At 46.2% G+C, this 17,005-nt stretch overlaps 1 protein-coding gene across 1 annotated transcript in view; it reads left to right on the top strand.

Moving 5' to 3' along the window:
* The first annotated feature begins 795 nt into the window (after positions 1-795).
* LOC119358158 (ubiquitin-60S ribosomal protein L40-1-like) overlaps positions 796-17,005 on the top strand; it is a 116,539-nt gene continuing 100,329 nt past the window's right edge. Inside the window, exon 1 of the mRNA XM_037624837.1 lies at positions 796-906. Within this exon, the coding sequence (XP_037480734.1) occupies positions 796-906 (111 nt within the window). The remainder of the gene's footprint in view (positions 907-17,005) is intronic.

The raw sequence follows: 17,005 nt of genomic DNA, 5'->3' as shown, positions 1-17,005 counted from the left end.
AATGGGTTTCAAAATTAAAAACTTGCCGAGCTAAATCCAATGCGTGTAGATTTTTTCTTCCTCTAAAAATCCTCAGGCCATTTTTATCAAATTCCCCGTATTTTTGCGAGTCCGGGAAATTTATCCGCGTACTCAAATTCTTTCCCTAACCTCCCTTTTTCCTTTTCTTCTCCTTATTTTGTTTTCTGCTAAAAATAAGAGAGAGGGAGAGAGGAGTTCAACCGAGGCCTCATGGCCTTTTCCCCCTCCCCACTTATTTGGCCAAGGCCAGCCGCCAGCCTCCCGCAGCCCTTTTGCACCGAGGCCGGCCTGCTAGGCCCAGCAGAGCCCGATCCATCCAAACCCTATCTCTCTTCCCTCGACCACCCGTTCCCTCGTCCTCCCTCCGCCGCCACACACGCCTCGCGCACCATTCCCTCGCTCCCACACGCATCGCCAGGGAGAGGTGCTCCTGAGCATGCGCGAGCCCCGAGCCCCGCCTCCTTCTCCCACCAGCGCCGCCGTCCTTCGCCTCCTTCGCCCGCTGGATGTACCTCTACTCCTCCCGTGCGCCTCCATGTCGCGCAGCCAAGCTGGCCTCCTGCTCCGACACGGTTGTGCTGCAGCGCGTCCTCCATTGCCGGCGCTCGCCGTCCTCCACGAGCAGCCGTGTCCCGCCATGGCCACGCCCCTTGCCGGCCTCTCCTTCCTCGCTGACCCTGTGTCACCTCGTCCACATCGCCCTTGCTCCTCCACGCGCCGGCAACCAGCCACCTGCGCGCCCGACGCCGCCCGGCCTCCAAGTTCGCCATCGCCATGGCCCCTCCGCGCGACCCCTTCCTCTGCTACTCCTCCCTCCACGCCCTGCTGCAGATGCTCTTCCCGGCGCCGCCCGTCACCACCACCCGACCTCCTCGTCGCCTCGCTGTGCTATGGAGCTCCTGCCTGAGCATTCCCCTTCGGCCAACTCTGTTGCTTCCGCCGCTGCTTAGATCTTCCTTGGTGCAGCTCGTTTCCGACAAATGGCAGCCCGATGGTTACCTCCCCGCTAAGTACCATCGACCCGAGAACATCTCGAGAACGTCTACAACCACTCCGTACCCAGACCATCAAGTCCATCTCCGGGGATTTCACCAAGTACCCGGACGCCCGATGCTTAGAACGCCTGCCGTCGGCTCCGTGGACGTCAAGTACCCCTACGAACCGTGTACGACTACTGCCGCCGAAGTCCGTGAGTATCACTACGTTTGCCATGTACATCTACACCAAGACCAGACCGACAAGTACCGCAAGAACGCTTGTACCTCTACCGTCACCGTGGATCCGACAAGTACCCCTACAACAAGTGTACCTCTACCGTCGTCTTCGGAATCGCTAAGAACGACAAGTACCTTGATGCCCGATTCATAGAACAACTACCGTCGCCGACGACCCGAGTACCACTACCGTCGACCCTCGAAGACCCCGTGGACGTCTAGTTCCATGTCGCGACCCCGAACATCTACGGACGCGTATGACTTCCGTGGCCGAAGACCCGTGTAAAACTACCGTCGCCGTGTATGACTACCTCCACTACGAACGTCCTGAGAACATCTACTTCCTCTGCTTTGCACCGAACGAGAAACGTCCCTTTTGCATGCTTCGAAGGTATAACCCCAAGACGATCGTCCGAGAATGTTTGCATGTGTTGTTTGAGATGCTCATGTTTGCACTGTGTCCAATTTGTCACTCGTTTCCTTGTCGCCAACTCGTGGGACACCCGGTATCCGGGAGCGCCCCACCATCTTCTGCACGCAACCGCACACTTCTCCTTTGCATCGGTATCTCAATCGAGTTACCGGAACTAGAACGTTGCCGTGGCACCGTTTTCGTTACCGTTGCCGTGGCACCCCTTTCCTTTCCACTACGGTGACAAATGCTTCATAATGCTCTTGTCAACTTTTAATAAAAATTGCATAAACTTGTTCATGTCATCCGCATCATGGTAACAACAATTAAAATGTTTAATTTGTTGTTTGCATTAATTTGCTAAATGCATATGGGGAGTTACCGGATTTGTTGTTTGTTATATCCGGCCCCATTTAAATTGTTTAGATAGTATAGTTTTGTTATGCTTCACCTCTTGCCATGTTAACCAACTTTTAATATTGTTGAGTACCTAACCGAGAGTAAACTAAATAAGTGATGTGGTGTTCCGTCAATATGCAACGGAGTTGCATATTGAGCTCCACTTAATTTGTAGTATTGTTTGTGCACTTTGCCATGCCATGCTTCATTTAACCGGACATGCATCATACTTGATTGTGCATCATGCCATGGTTGTTTACTATATTGTTTGCTTCTTTCCGGTGTTGCTTCTTCGGGTTAGTTCCGATAACGTTGTGTTTGTGAGGATCCGTTCAACTTTGTCCGTTTGTCTTCTTCATGGACTCGTTCTTCTTCCTTGCGGGATCTCAGGCAAGATGACCATACCCTCGAAATCACTTCTATCTTTGCTTGCTAGTTGTTTGCTCTTTTTCTATGCCTATGCTGCGATACCTACCACTTGCTTATCATGCCTCCCATATTATTGAACCAAGCCTCTAACCCACCTTGTCCTAGCAAACCGTTGTTTGGCTATGTTACTGCTTCGCTCAGCCCCTCTTACAGCGTTGTTTGTTGCAGGTGAAGATTGAAGTTTGTTCCTTGTTGGAACATGGAGATGTTGTTCCGAACATGGAGATGTTGTTCCTTGTTGGAACATGTTTACTTGTTGGGATATCACAATATATCTTATTTAATTAATGCATCTATATACTTGGTAAAGGGTGGAAGGCTCGGCCTTATGCCGGGAGTTTTGTTCCACTATTGCCGCCCTAGTTTCCGTCATATCGGTGTTATGTTCCCGGATTTTGCGTTCCTTACGCGGTTGGGTTATAATGGGAACCCCTTGACAGTTCGCTTTGAATAAAACTCCTCCAGCATGGCCCAACATTGGTTTTACCATTTGCCACCTAGCCTCTTTTTCCCTTGGGTTAGGCCAGCCCAAGGGTCATCTTATTTTAACCCCCCGGGGCCAATGCTTCTCTAAGTGTTGGTCCAACCCAGAGCACCGTGCAGGGCCATCCCTTGGCAACTTGGGTTACGTCGGCTCCTGTACGCTTAGCTTATCCGGTGTGCCCTAAGAACGAGATATGTGCAGCTCCTATCGGGATTGTCGGCACAGCAGGTGGTCTTGCTGGACTTGTTTTACCATTGTCGAGGATGTCTTGTAGAACCGGGATACCGAGTCTGATCGGAATGTCTCGGGAGGAGGTATATTCCTTCGTTGACCGTGAGAGCTTGTGATGGGCTAAGTTGGGACACCCCTGCAGGGATTTGAAATTTCGAAAGCCGTGCCCGCGGTTATGGGTAGATGGGAATTTGTTAATGTCCGGTTGTAGAAAACCTGAAGTTGACCTTAATTAAAATGAATCAACTGCATGTGTAACCGTGATGGTCTCTTTCCGGCGGAGTCCGGGAAGTGAACACGGTGTTGGAGTTATGCTTGACGTAGGTTGTTCTAGGATCACTTCTTGATCATACTTTTATCGACCGTGCTTTGCCTTCTCTTCTCGCTCTCATTTGCGTATGTTTAGCCACCATATATGCTAGTCGCTTGCTGCAGCTCCACCTCATACCTTTACCTTACCCATAAGCTTAAATAGTCTTGATCGCGAGGGTGCGAGATTGCTGAGTCCCCGTGGCTCACAGATACTTCCAAAAGCAGCTTGCAGGTGCCGATGAGTTCGTGCAGACGACGCAACCAAGCTCAAGGAGGAGCTCGATGAAGATCTTGTCCTTTGTGTTGTTTCGTTCTAGTTGATCAGTAGTGGAGCCCAGTTGGGGTTGATCGGGGACCTTGTCGCATTTGGGGTTCTTCTTTTATGTTGGTTCCGTAGTCGGACCTTGATTGTATTTGGATGTTGTAATGCTTTATTCATGTAATTGTGTGAAGTGGCGATTGTAAGCCAACTATGTATCTCTTTCCCTTATGTATTACATGGGATGTGTAAAGATTACCTCACTTGCGACATTGCTTTCAATGCGGTTATGCCTCTAAGTCGTGCTTCGACACGTGGGGATATAGCTGCATCGAGGGCATTTCAAGTTGGTATCAGAGCCTTCCCCGGCCTTAGGAGCCCCACTGCTTGATCGTTATTAGCAGCCGTTGTTGAGTCTAGAAAAATGTTTTGAGTCCTTTAGGATTATATATATCGGAGAGTTAGGAATTCTTTTTACTCCCCAGTCCCTTCATCGCTCTGGTAAGGCATCTTGACGTAGAGTTTTGACTCTTCTCTTCTCAAATTTCACAAAAAAAAATTAGGATCACGCGGGTATCTTGGAATCGTTTCGATGGTTTTGTGAAGAGAACATTGTCTTGGTGCCTCCTGTCAGGGGTTTTGTGGCAGTGTCCCGAGGAGTTGAGCTCCGAGGTGTTGTCGTCACAATTTTATCGTTGCAGTTCTAGAATACCTGAGTTTAGTACGCCGACATCGAAAATCTCTTTTATGTAGTTGTTGGTGAGATAACCTTGACGCCACCCAGTACTGGGGCGGGAGTTCGGGAGTATTGCCATAACTCGTATAATGGATGCTTTTCGAAGGTTGAGGTAGACGATTTCCGAAGGTTTCTTGGTTATGTGTTGAAGGATGGATACAGCTGGATGTAGGATTTGCTAGATTTGGGTGAGATATTATGCTTCCCCTGTATCCCCAACACCTGATTGCATAACCGGAAAGGTTCGGGAGTTTCATAGGTGGGAATTCAAGTAGCTCATAGGATATCTTTCCCACATATGTATGATATGAAATTGGGGTTTGACGTCTAGTGGTCCGCCTATTCACGGTTGGTTTTACAGTGGTCTCGTTGTGTCTTAAAGAGTCCTTGGCTATGCCGACTCGGGGACGCTTCGTATGTCATGTGCACTGCCTTGTACATGATGGTGTTGTACGATCGAGCCCGTGTAGGCCCCACCACAAAAACTTCGGGCGAAATCTCTATCATATGTTTGTTCCGGCTTATTCTGCAAGCCAATCTTTTGTTTTGTTTTGAGTTGTGGTATTCGAGTTGCTTCGAAGTCAAATGTTGATTCCATACCTTTTCCAAGTGGTGTTCTCATATTCCTATGTGAATACTAATCCTTCTCGATCATCGAGTTTGTCATTTCAATTTCTTTTCAATGGCGTGTTTCTCTTCAAGTGGATCTGATCACTTCAACATTCACAAGATCAATTATTATTTCTTCTCAACGGTGCTTGTTTCATATGTTCCAAGTGGTCTTTGTTTTTCCCACCCACCCACCCTCCTTCTTCGAGGACTCAGATTTCTTATTCAAGTATCCTTTTATTGATGGGAAGCTTCTCCATTCCTTTTCCGTCAATATTCTTATCCGGTGATTCTCAAGAAGATTTTAACGAAGCTTCAAATTCGTCTCGCATCACTCATTTTCTTCTCCGGTGGAACCAATTCAAGCTTTCAGAGTACCCGATCGTTTAGTATGTTGCTATTGCTTTCTTCATGACTTATACATGTTCCTATGACTATGAGATTATGCAACTCCCGTTTGCCGGAGGAACACTTTGTATGCTACCAAACGTCACAACGTAACTGGGTGATTATAAAGGAGCTCTACAGGTGTCTCCAAAGGTACATGCTGGGTTGCTGTATTTCAAGATTAGGATTTGTCACTCCGATTGTCGGAGAGGTATCTCTGGGCCCTTTCGGTAATGCACATCACATAAGCCTTGCAAGCATTGCAACTAATGAGTTAGTTGCGAGATGATGTAGTACGAAACGAGTAAAGAGACTTGCCGGTAACGAGATTGAACTAGGTATTGAGATACCGACGATCGAATCTTGGGCAAGTAACATACCGATGACAAAGGGAAAAGTATGTTGTTATGCGGTCTGACCGATAAAGATCTTCGTAGAATATGTGGGAGCCAATATGCGCATCCAGGTTCCGCTATTGGTTATTGACCGGAGACATGTCTCGGTCATGTCTACATTGTTTTGCGAACCCGTAGGGTCCGCACGCTTAACGCTACGATGACAGTTTCATTATGAGTTTATATATTTTGATGTACCAAAGTTTGTTCGGAGTCCCGGATGTGATCATGGACATGACGAGGAGTCTCGAAATGGTCGAGACATAAAGATTGATATATTGGAAGCCTATGTTTGGACATCGGACGTGTTCCGGGTGAAATCGGCATTTTACCGGAGTACCGGTAGGTTACCGGAACCCCCCCCCCCCCGATAACCTAATGGGCCTTAATGGGCCTAGTGGAGGAAGAGGAGAGGTGGCCTAGGGGCTGCCGCGCGCCCCTCCCCCCAAGTGCGAATTGGACAAGGAGGGGGGCGGCGCCCCCCTTTCCTTTCTTCCCTCTCCTCCTTCCCCCCAAGTCCTAATTCAACTAGGGAAAGGTGGGGAGTCCTACTCCCGGTAGGAGTAGGACTCCTCCGGCGTGCCTCCTCCTAGGGCCGGCCGCACCCCCCCTTTGCTCCTTTATATACAGGGGCAGGGGCACCTCTAGACACACAAGTTGATCCTCGTGATAGTTTTCTTAGCCGTGTGCGGTGCCCCCTTCCACCATACTCCTCGATAATATTGTAGCAGTGCTTAGGCGAAGCCCTGCGACGGTAGAACATCAAGATCGTCACCACGCCGTCGTGCTGACGGAACTCTTCCCCGAGACTTTGCTGGATCGGAGTCTGGGGATCATCATCGAGCTGAACGTGTGCTAAAACTCGGAGGTGCCGTAGTTTCGGTGCTTGATCGGCCAGGCCGTGAAGACGTACGACTACATCAACCGCGTTGTCATAATGCTTCCGCTATCGGTCTACGAGGGTACGTAGACAACACTCTCCCCTCTCGTTGCTATGCATCACCATGATCTTGCGTGTGCGTAGGATAATTTTGAAATTACTACGTTTCCCAACACAAACCAACTCCATTTAACATGTTGCTAGTTGCATTAGCTCAAAACACAACATATTGACATGTCATGATCATGCATCATATTGTGCACTGCATTGATTGTGTTTTCCTTCTCTGTTGCCAGTATTTGTCCCCTCTCGATAGACGTGCTTCCGACGATGAGTTCGATGACACCGATGAAGAGCTATATTATCTTCAGAAGTGCCAGGCAAGCAAAACCCCCTTGTTCATTCCGATACAATCCCACTCTCTTGCTCCTGCTCTCTTTTACTGCATTAGGAAAACTCCGTTTCAATGGTTACATGCTGCGGTAGCTAAACCCCTTTCCTCTGCATGACCTGACATTGCCATAGTAAATAGATGAAACCCACTAGCATGAGTAGGAGTTGTTTGAGCCCTGATGTGCCTACTCATTCATGCTTGTTTGTCGTGCCTGCTATTGCTTAGGGTTGTGTCAGGTCTGATTCATCGGGGATGAATCGGAGGTGTGTGAACATGTCCTACTGTTGAGAGCTAAGGGTGTGAACACGATTTGGTAAAGGTATCGGTGAGAGGCCATGTAGGAGTACATGGTGGGTTGTCTCATTGAAGCCATCCTTAGGAACTGAGTTCTGTGTTTGTGATCCATGAAACAGCTACTACCACACGTTGGGCCCTGAAATATGACCCCGCTCGACTTATTAACCGCCCTTGTCCTCTATCCAGGAGTTGCAACTAGTTTATGGTGTTTGTAGGATATGTGTTGGCGGCCGTGCGTAGCACTGACCCTAGGGGTGGGCTATGATGCGGTAGATACATCGTGGCCGGGTATGCCGGGCGCCCGTTTGGCGTCTCGGGACCTTGTACACATCGTTTGGGGCCGTTGAGGACACCTCGGCCGGATTTCCTTGCGGATGGAACCCGAATAGGCGATAAACCTGGAGTTGAGACTTGTGCGGTTAGTCAGGTAGTGGTCGACACCCATGTCGGCTTTCGCTTGAAGTCTGCCGAGCACATGTCATGTGCGGACGCTAAGTGGTGGAAACATGTGTGAAGAAGTACACCCCTGCAGGATTATAAATGATCTATTCGAATAGCCGCGTCCACGGTAAAGGACTTCTGGGTTACCTATAACAGTTCATAGATAACTTGAAGTGGATACTCTAAAACTCGCAAGATAAGCATGAGTGCTATGGATGGCGTTCTCGTAGGTAGACGGGAGCGGATCCATAGTAGTGTATTGATATGGTGAATATGTGGACTCGTGTGCGCCACCTCAAAAGAGGTACTTGCAGTCGTAGTTTAAGATAGCCACCGAGTCAAAGCTGGCTTGCTGCAGTTAAACTCCACCACCCCCCTTGTTGATACCGATGCATATGTAGTTAGTTCTGATGTAAGTCTTGCTGGGTACATTTGTACTCACGTTTGCCTAATTTATGTTTTGCAGAGAGACGCCAGTCTCGCTAGTAGTTCCGTGTGGACTTCGACGTTTAGCTTGATACCTTAGCTATGATCTTGTGTCCTCGGCAGGATCTGGTAGATAGTCAGGCTTCTCGGCCTTTTTCATTTGTAGATGTCTGTACTCAGACATGTTAAGCTTCCGCATGTGCTTGTTGCTTGTATGCTCTGTATGTTGGGTCATGAGACCCATGCTTGTAATACTTGGCTCCTCGGAGCCTAATGAATAAATAATTTGAGTCGTAGAGTTTTGTTGTGATGCCATGTTGTATTTGCACATATCGAGCATATTGTGTGTATGTTATTGAAATGCTTGGTATGTGTGGGATCCGAAAATCTAGTTGTTTATCCTTGGTGGCCTCTCATATGGGGAAATGTAGTCTGGTGTTTCCACTGAGCCTTGGTAGTATGCTACAGCCCGGTTTACCGGAGTCCCCTCGGAGCCTAATGAATAAATACTTTGAGTCGTAGAGTTTTGTTGTGATGCCATGTTGTATTTGCACATATCGAGCATATTGTGTGTATGTTATTGAAATGCTTGGTATGTGTGGGATCCGAAAATCTAGTTGTTTATCCTTGGTGGCCTCTCATATGGGGAAATGTAGTCTGGTGTTTCCACTGAGCCTTGGTAGTATGCTACAGCCCGGTTTACCGGAGTCCTGCTATCCTGCTACAGCCCGGGTTCCCGGAGTCCTGTTAGCCCAGTTGCTACAGCCCGGGTTCCCGGAGTCCTGTTAGCCCAGTTGCTACAGCCCGGATTTACACGCTGATGACCGACATGTTCGATGTTGTTTCATGTATGCCTGTCCTCGTAAGTTAGTGCCACTTTGGGTTCACGACTAGTCATGTCGGCCCGGGTTCTCTGTCATATGGATGCTAGCGACACTATCATATACGTGAGCCAAAAGGCGCAAACGGTCCCGGGCCAGGTAAGGTGGCACCCGTGGGAATACCGTGCATGAGGCCGCAAAGTGATATGAAGTGTTACATGCTAGATCGGTGTGACTTTGGATCGGGGTCCTGACAGTTAAATACTTGTTTAATCATATTACTTGTCTTATAGAATGTTTGAACCCAACTTAGTGATAAAGAAAGAAAGAGTTGTTGATAGTGAAATCTTTTTGACAAGCATAAGAGAAATTGATCGGAGTTACTTTCTTGCGTAAGAAATCAATAAAACTTGTTGCAAAATATTTTGGTTAAGTTGTGAGTTATTTGAGCAAGTAGAGTAATTTGAGTTGTTGACGTTATGCTTGGTGTGTATAAGGATGACATCGGTCATTTTTATCACTATATGATGCATGTGTTGTTTTGCATTTCATGGCATGCTATGACACCGGTCCTTTTTAGTTGAAGGTTAAACCTGAATATAACTCAACTTGAATATACCGTTGACTCGGTCATGGTGCCGCTGAATCCAGTTTCTTTCTAGTGCAACCACATTTGCCTTTGTGGGAAGGCCTTGATTCGGTCCATTGACACAGCCTCTGGTCGGTGCCTCCATCTAGGGAAGGTTATGTCGTGCTTGCCCTGGCCCGGTAAGCAGACATAATCTTGTGTGCTCGTTGATGAGATTATGGTACCGAGTCCCGAGTGGGAGTGTTTGGACCGCGACAGTGATCGGGGAGTCTTTGGTAGACACGGGGCCACCTAGGACTAGCCCGTTGGGGATTTGGGTCGGAGTGGCCGGGAGAGTGCTATGGCAATGGAGGGGTTTTGACGGAATGCCGTTGGTCCACCCGAATGGGAGTGCGAGGCCATGGGTTCCGTGGTGTGGGTACGGTGTGCTACCTCTGCAGAGTGTGTAATCTATCGATAGCCGAGTCCACGGTTACGGACACCTCATAGTAGGTCCCACCATGAGTCAACATTTAATAAAAATTGCACACTAAGCTATGAACTTTGCATTGTTGATGGATGGCAGAAAGGCCATCGAGGCATATGGGACCAAATGATGGTCGTGGTTGTGATCGCCGTAAGGATCACGAGTTGTTCTTGAGAAAGACCACTTTGGTGGTGTGTTTGTAATCTGACCACTTTGGTGGTGTGTTTGTGATCTAGAGATGATCACGGTTGGTAAGCTATCCCAAGGGACGTTCGAGCATGATCACATCATGTTGGCATATAGTGTTGCATTTTTAATAATTGGTTAAATATCATAATATTGTTTGTCATTATGATTATGCCTGTTGTGAGCTTGCAAGTACATTCAATGTACTGACCTGGCGTGTCATGCCAGATTTCAGGAAAGTATATTTGGAGAGGAGCGATGTTCGAGTCTAGATCATGTCCACATTGGTGTCCCTGTGATATGGAGTTTCCGCCACGACGTTATTCCGCTGCCACGTAGTTGTTCGGATCGAGGCCCCTTTATGTTCACTAAATAATGTACATATTGTTCAGCCGCACTGAGTGTGCCGCTTGGCCTCGACAGCTGTTGTAATGTAACTCTGTTCTGCTAGCATCAATAAAGCGGTTGTTATTCTGTACCAAGATGTTGTGTGTTGCCAGAAGACATGGTCTCTGGGCTGGCAATGCATGGTAAACCGGTAGCTCTGAGCCGGGGCGCCACACCCGTTACGCCCTATTCGAATTAGGCCCAGTAGCGTCTTCTGGGCCATCCAATATGATTCCAGCCCATTTTCACTTCTGGCCCATGTATGGCCCATGACATCTTTCAGCCCATATGAGGCCCTATGTAACTCTTGGCCTATTAACGGCCCGTGGTGAAACTGGCCCGTAATGAACAGTGTATCACTTTATACCCATTAACGGCCCGTGGTGAAACTGGCCCGTAAAGAATAGTGTATCACTTTATACCCATTAACGGCCCATTATTCCGTTGGCCGTTTCCAGCCCATGTTATCTTTCGGCCTTCTCAGAGCCCATTTATTCTTGGGCTATTTTCCAGCATTCGTTTACTTACGACCCGTTACTGTCATTTTCTGCTTGTGGGCCAAATTCAGCCTGTGGTTATAGTCGGCCCGTTTGTGGTCCGTTAATACGTTGGGCCGTTTTCATAGCATCATCAAATACGGCCTATTAACGATGGCCCGTTATGGTCGGCCCATGAACGGACGATTCCAACTGTAGCCCGTTTACATCCAGAATGCGGTCCGTTTGGCCCATGTTTGGCCAATCGATCATACGGCCCGTTGAAGGCCCATTGTTTCTACGGCACGTAGAAGGCCCATTATTTCTACGGCCCGTAGAAGGCCCACTGTTTCTACGGCCCGTAGAAGGCCAATTGTTTATACGGCCTGTATAAGGCCCATTGTTTCTATGGACCGTAGGAGGCCCAATGTCACTACAGTAAATATTAGCCCATGGTTATTGTGGCTTAGTTTTAAAAAATAGGTTATTGCAGCCACTAGCAAACCGCAGAAAAAGAACTGCACTGACTACAAGCAAACAAATAAACAAGACAACAAGGAAATAAATAAGCAAGCAACTTACACTAGGCTATCACGGCTATTACACATATTACATCCACTGGGCATCAAAGTTCGCCACCAGTGCAAATATAGGGAACACAGCAGCATATAAACGCCGCAGCAAAACAAGTCCAGAACTGAAACCACTTCAGAAGAGCTCAAGAAACAATATCCTGGGTACCCATAATGCTGGCAAGATGCTTAGCAAGCTTATTAACTTTCTCTTGTTTGGCGCTTAAGTCCTCCAGCGCTTGCTGTTGCACCAGAAAGTATGCATCTGAATTCTGCAGGGACTTCCTCAGTCCTTCGGCTTCCTGTCACATAACATCTGATCGATGTCTTTCAACTTGAAGTTGAGACTCAAGAAGCCGAACTGATTCAGGCAACGAGTTCGAAGAGCTGGTGCCAGCAGTGGTAGCCAGTAACTCGAACACTACATCAAGATAGGACTTTGGGGTTGTCTCAGTGTCTTCAATATAGTTTTTATCAACTTTCTTGGAGACCAACAGGGATGTCTCACTATCTTGAGCCTTATCTGCATTACTTCCTTTACCATTGCATAACAGGGTACTCTTCTCCAATATTTTATCTGTGTTCTAAAAGAGAAACAAACAAACACATCTCAGGTTTACAATGTAGTATATGAAACTCATTTTGGTAAACCAGTTTAGTAGTAAGGTGGACAGGATAACAACATGAAACAAACATATATCTATGTAGTATGGTCACTGTATGGTCTATATCATTCTAGTTTATGTTTCAACTCAAGATAGATATAGTTCAAATCATATCTATTTAAGACAAAGCAGCATAGACAGAATATAAGTGTGGTAAACTACACAACAATAACAACACTTGTAATGTGCATGGCATGAGAACATAACTGTTTATTCAATTGAAACTGAAATCAACATAGAGCAAGTTACAACAGCAAACTGCCAAACACGTTGAAGAAACAGGTTTAAAACATACCTGTTGCGCCATTGGAGTTTCAATTGCATCCTTCAAATTTGAAATTAGTTGGTATCAGTATATACAGTGATGCAAGAGCAAAGTAGTATGAACCATAGCTACGGAACCTGACCTGAGAACAATTCTTCTTCTGCTTTAAGCGTTGACTTCGGGTTCGGAGTGGTGGTCCTCGTGATTTGGGCACTGCAGTTGCCTTACTAACTGCTCGTGTTTGGGTGATCTATGGTGGAGATAGTGCTGTGTCAATGGGAACTGGGTGTCTATCTGCTGCGGTTGGGGTTAGGAGCGGTGTAGTTGGTTCTCTGTCCAACTAGGTAGGGGTACAATCTACATGAGTGTGGGTTATGTGTGGTGGGGCTGGTTCTTGGGCAAGTACAACCGTGGTTCTATCTGCATCGACAGGTAGCACAATCTTTTCTAAAGACCGTGTTTTTACTCCCACAGATACTTCCATCACTCCCTCCAATTGAAATGGCTGATAAATAAGAAAAGTAATTGAATGTATAGACATTGTAAGATAGACAGGTGCAATGGATAGTAGGGAAGAAAACAGGGCATGAAATAATTCACACTTATGTTGTCTAAGCAAACAAAATAGCAGGACATAATTTCACATATATGATGGCTAATTAAATAGGATAGCATGACACAATTTCACATGTATGATGGCTAACTAAACATGATAGAATGACATACTTCAAAATATGATGACTATGTAAACAGGATGACATGATATAACTATACGATGTGTCTATTAAAGTGGTTGGCATGCCATAAATCACAAACATGTCGTCGATGGAAACATGATGGCATGATATAATTCACGGATAGAATGACATAATTTAAAATATGATGACTATGTAAACATGATGAGATGATATAACTATATTATGACTTTAGAAAATGGGTTGGCATGCCATAATTTAGATACATGCTGTCTATGTAAACATCATGGCATGGCATACTTCAAATATATGATTTATATACTAAGGAAGTGAGCAGAGGGCAATCGCATATATGATGTGTCAACTAAGGAGATGGCATTCAATATTGTGTATATGATGTAAAAACTAAGCATTGCAATACAACATATGCATTATATGAGTAATATAACCCTGCCAAGTTTGAGCATACACCTCAAGGGATAATAGGACTGGTCATCTGCCCCTAAATCCTCCTCTTTAGAGCTATCTGTAACCAGCAAGATATCTGCTTCAGCAGGTAGCATTGTCTGCTCTGAAGACCTTGTTTTCACTCCAAATTTCTCCATCACCAATTCAAATGGCTGATGCATAGGAAGAGCAGTTGAATATACAAACATTGTCGACAAAAGCAATGAGAAATACAAAAAAAGGATGGCATGATATAATTCACATATATGACGCTTGCCTAAATAGCATGGCATTGCATAATTCACATACATAATGCCTTGCAACAAGATAACATTGCATAATTCACATATATAATGTCTTGCAACAAGATGGCATTGCATAATTCACATATATGGTAATTAGACACTAAACAGGTGGCATTCACACAAAGCATGTCTAAACTAAGCAAATGACATAGCAATGCAAGATACCATACGCACAATATGAGCAACATTACCCTGCCAAGTTAGGGCATGCACCTCGGGGGGGGGGGGATATGACTGGTCATCTGTCTCTGAATCCTCCTCTGAGGAGCTATCGGTAACCAATAAGACATGTGCTTTGTTAGATAGCATTGTCTGCTTTGAAGACCTTGTTTCCACTCCAAATTTTTCCATGACCGTGTCGAATGGCTGATGCACAAGAAGAGTAATTGAATGTACTAAATTGTTGACAAATTTAACACGTAATATAAAAATGATGGCATGATATAATTCACATATAAGATGACTGGCTAACCAGGGTGGCATTGCAAAATTCACATATATGATGCCTGGCTAGACAAGATGGCATTGCATGATTCACATATACGGTAAAGAAACTAAACAGATGACATTGACACAAAGCATGTCTAAAATAAGCAGATGACATCTTTAATGTATACAGTAAGCAATGCAAGGCACCATATGCATGATATTACCAACATCAGCATGCCAAGTTAGAGCGAAGAACTCATGGGGTAAATAGGAGTGGTCTTCTCCTTCTGAATCCCCCTCAGAACAGTTATCTTCCTCTTGATTACGATCATAAATGGGTGGAGGGGGGCTGCCTTTGCGCCCACCATGGAACGACGTCTGCATGAAATTTTATTGCCACGCAAGGCTCGTCTCTTTTGCTCTACATGATCAGTTCCATTGTGTACAATAACTGGCATGCATAGGAATAAAACATAGTGAGATTATGTAAGGAGTGCATGCACAAATCCAGAGTGATGGTAGCAAACTGTGGATAGACCCAAAACCAATGATAGCAGGCAGATAATAGCTTTAGTTAAAAAATACAGATAATGGCTCCTTTAATGTTTGTTTGCACCCAACATGAAACTCATAGTAGACACCAGAGATTAACCAGATAGTAGACAGATAGTACTGATTGCTGCCCCAATATGTACCCCACAACCATTTAAAAACTCAAGTTTCAGCATTAGTTTGGACCTGACTCGGAGTCTAATAGGTGAACACGACGGTAATGTAGCATGTCATCATATTAAGAGATGCATAACGTAAGCAGACACGGAAGAGTGAGACCTGTCTTGCGGACCCGTGTTGTCCTCAAGGTCATCTGCTCAGTTGATGATGGTAATGCAGTTGCGTGGCTGCCGGCGGTGGGGAAGAAGATCTGAGGCGGCGAAAGACAGTCTGGAGAGCAGATCCCTGCTGTGGTGAACCCTTCCATCATTGGAGCAGCTGAGCAGGGGTGGAACACAGCGCCACAGGAGCAGAACAAACCACACAAGGTTTTCTTTGACACATATCTGTAACAGAAGTAATTGAGTAAGGGCTTGTTTGAATTTGAGGATTCTAACAATGCAGGGATAGGAAATAGACAGGAATAGGATAGGAATGCACGTGCAAAATAGAGAATTTAAAAACACATGATTCCTGCCAATCTGGGTGTTTGATTCACAACAATTGGAAGATCACAGGATGCAAAAAAGCATGGTGAGATTAAGTCAAATCACAAGAAAATTTACGGTTATAATGCTATTATGCTACTATCTCTTAGTCTTGTGCTTGATGAATAGGAATATGAAGTGGAAATTAGAATTCCTACGGTTTTTCTTTCAAGGAGACACTAAAGGAACAAATCCTACAGTTTTCCTTTGCTCCATTCCTTTGCACCAAATTCATGAAAAGTAGTACCATAGGAAACTTTCCAATTCCGATGTTTTTCATTCACTTTTCCTTTCAAGCACTGGCGATTCTAGTAGGCAGGCTTGAGAAAGGAAAATCCTACACTAAAAAAATGTTTTTGTGCTACTTCTATTACTTTGGACCCAGGCCACTGCCATACTAGCTCAACTCCCAACATGTAGGGTAAAAAAGAGATGCAACAAGTGTACAACCTCTTTGGCGAAGCCATGTCGATCTCAGCGTGATTGGGTTGGCCGGTGAGGATGCTCCAGCTGACTTGGCTGTCGGAGGAGGGGAAGAAGATCTTAGGCGTTCGGAGATGAAGCCCGAGGTACTGCTCTGCTGTGATGGATGGTTTCGTCGTTGGAGCAGATCCGGTGAGTTGTACGACGCCGAGGCTGAAGCAGGACAAGAGAGACAACGAACAACATTAACCTGAGTGGAATTCTAATAGCATCTCCAATACATGACATAAAATACATGACCACAAAGTGCTAGATGTAAAATACATCAGCCGCTCATCTCTGAACTTAACTGTCGAAACTGAATTTAACTATCGAAACTGAACTTAACTGTCGAAACTGAACTTAACTGTCGAAACTGAATTTTGCTGTCGAAACTGAATTTTGCTGTCAAAACTGAACGCACTAGCAAGGTGAAGCTACACGTCGGTCAACTGACTTTTTCATCTCTGGACAGTCGATTTTGCAGCTGTTGGATACGAAATCAAGGGCCTGTGGTTCATCTTCAACCTCCACCCCCCCTGAGCCGCCAGCCACCACCGGTCAAACAGTAGCCCCCCGCCGCCCGCGGCCGGTGGTGCGCCGCCCCGCCCGCCCTGAAAACACTCCCCACCGCCGGTCCACCGCTGCCCCGTCCATCCCTCTAGGCCCCCCCGTGCCGAGCTTTTTCTCCGGCGATCCCCACGCCACCGCCCCG

This window comes from Triticum dicoccoides, chromosome 2A (genome assembly GCF_002162155.2).
Source record: "Triticum dicoccoides isolate Atlit2015 ecotype Zavitan chromosome 2A, WEW_v2.0, whole genome shotgun sequence".
Lineage (NCBI taxonomy): Eukaryota > Viridiplantae > Streptophyta > Magnoliopsida > Poales > Poaceae > Triticum > Triticum dicoccoides.
Note: the sequence above shows the minus strand (reverse complement) of the source record. Positions and strands in the feature narration are given on the sequence as shown.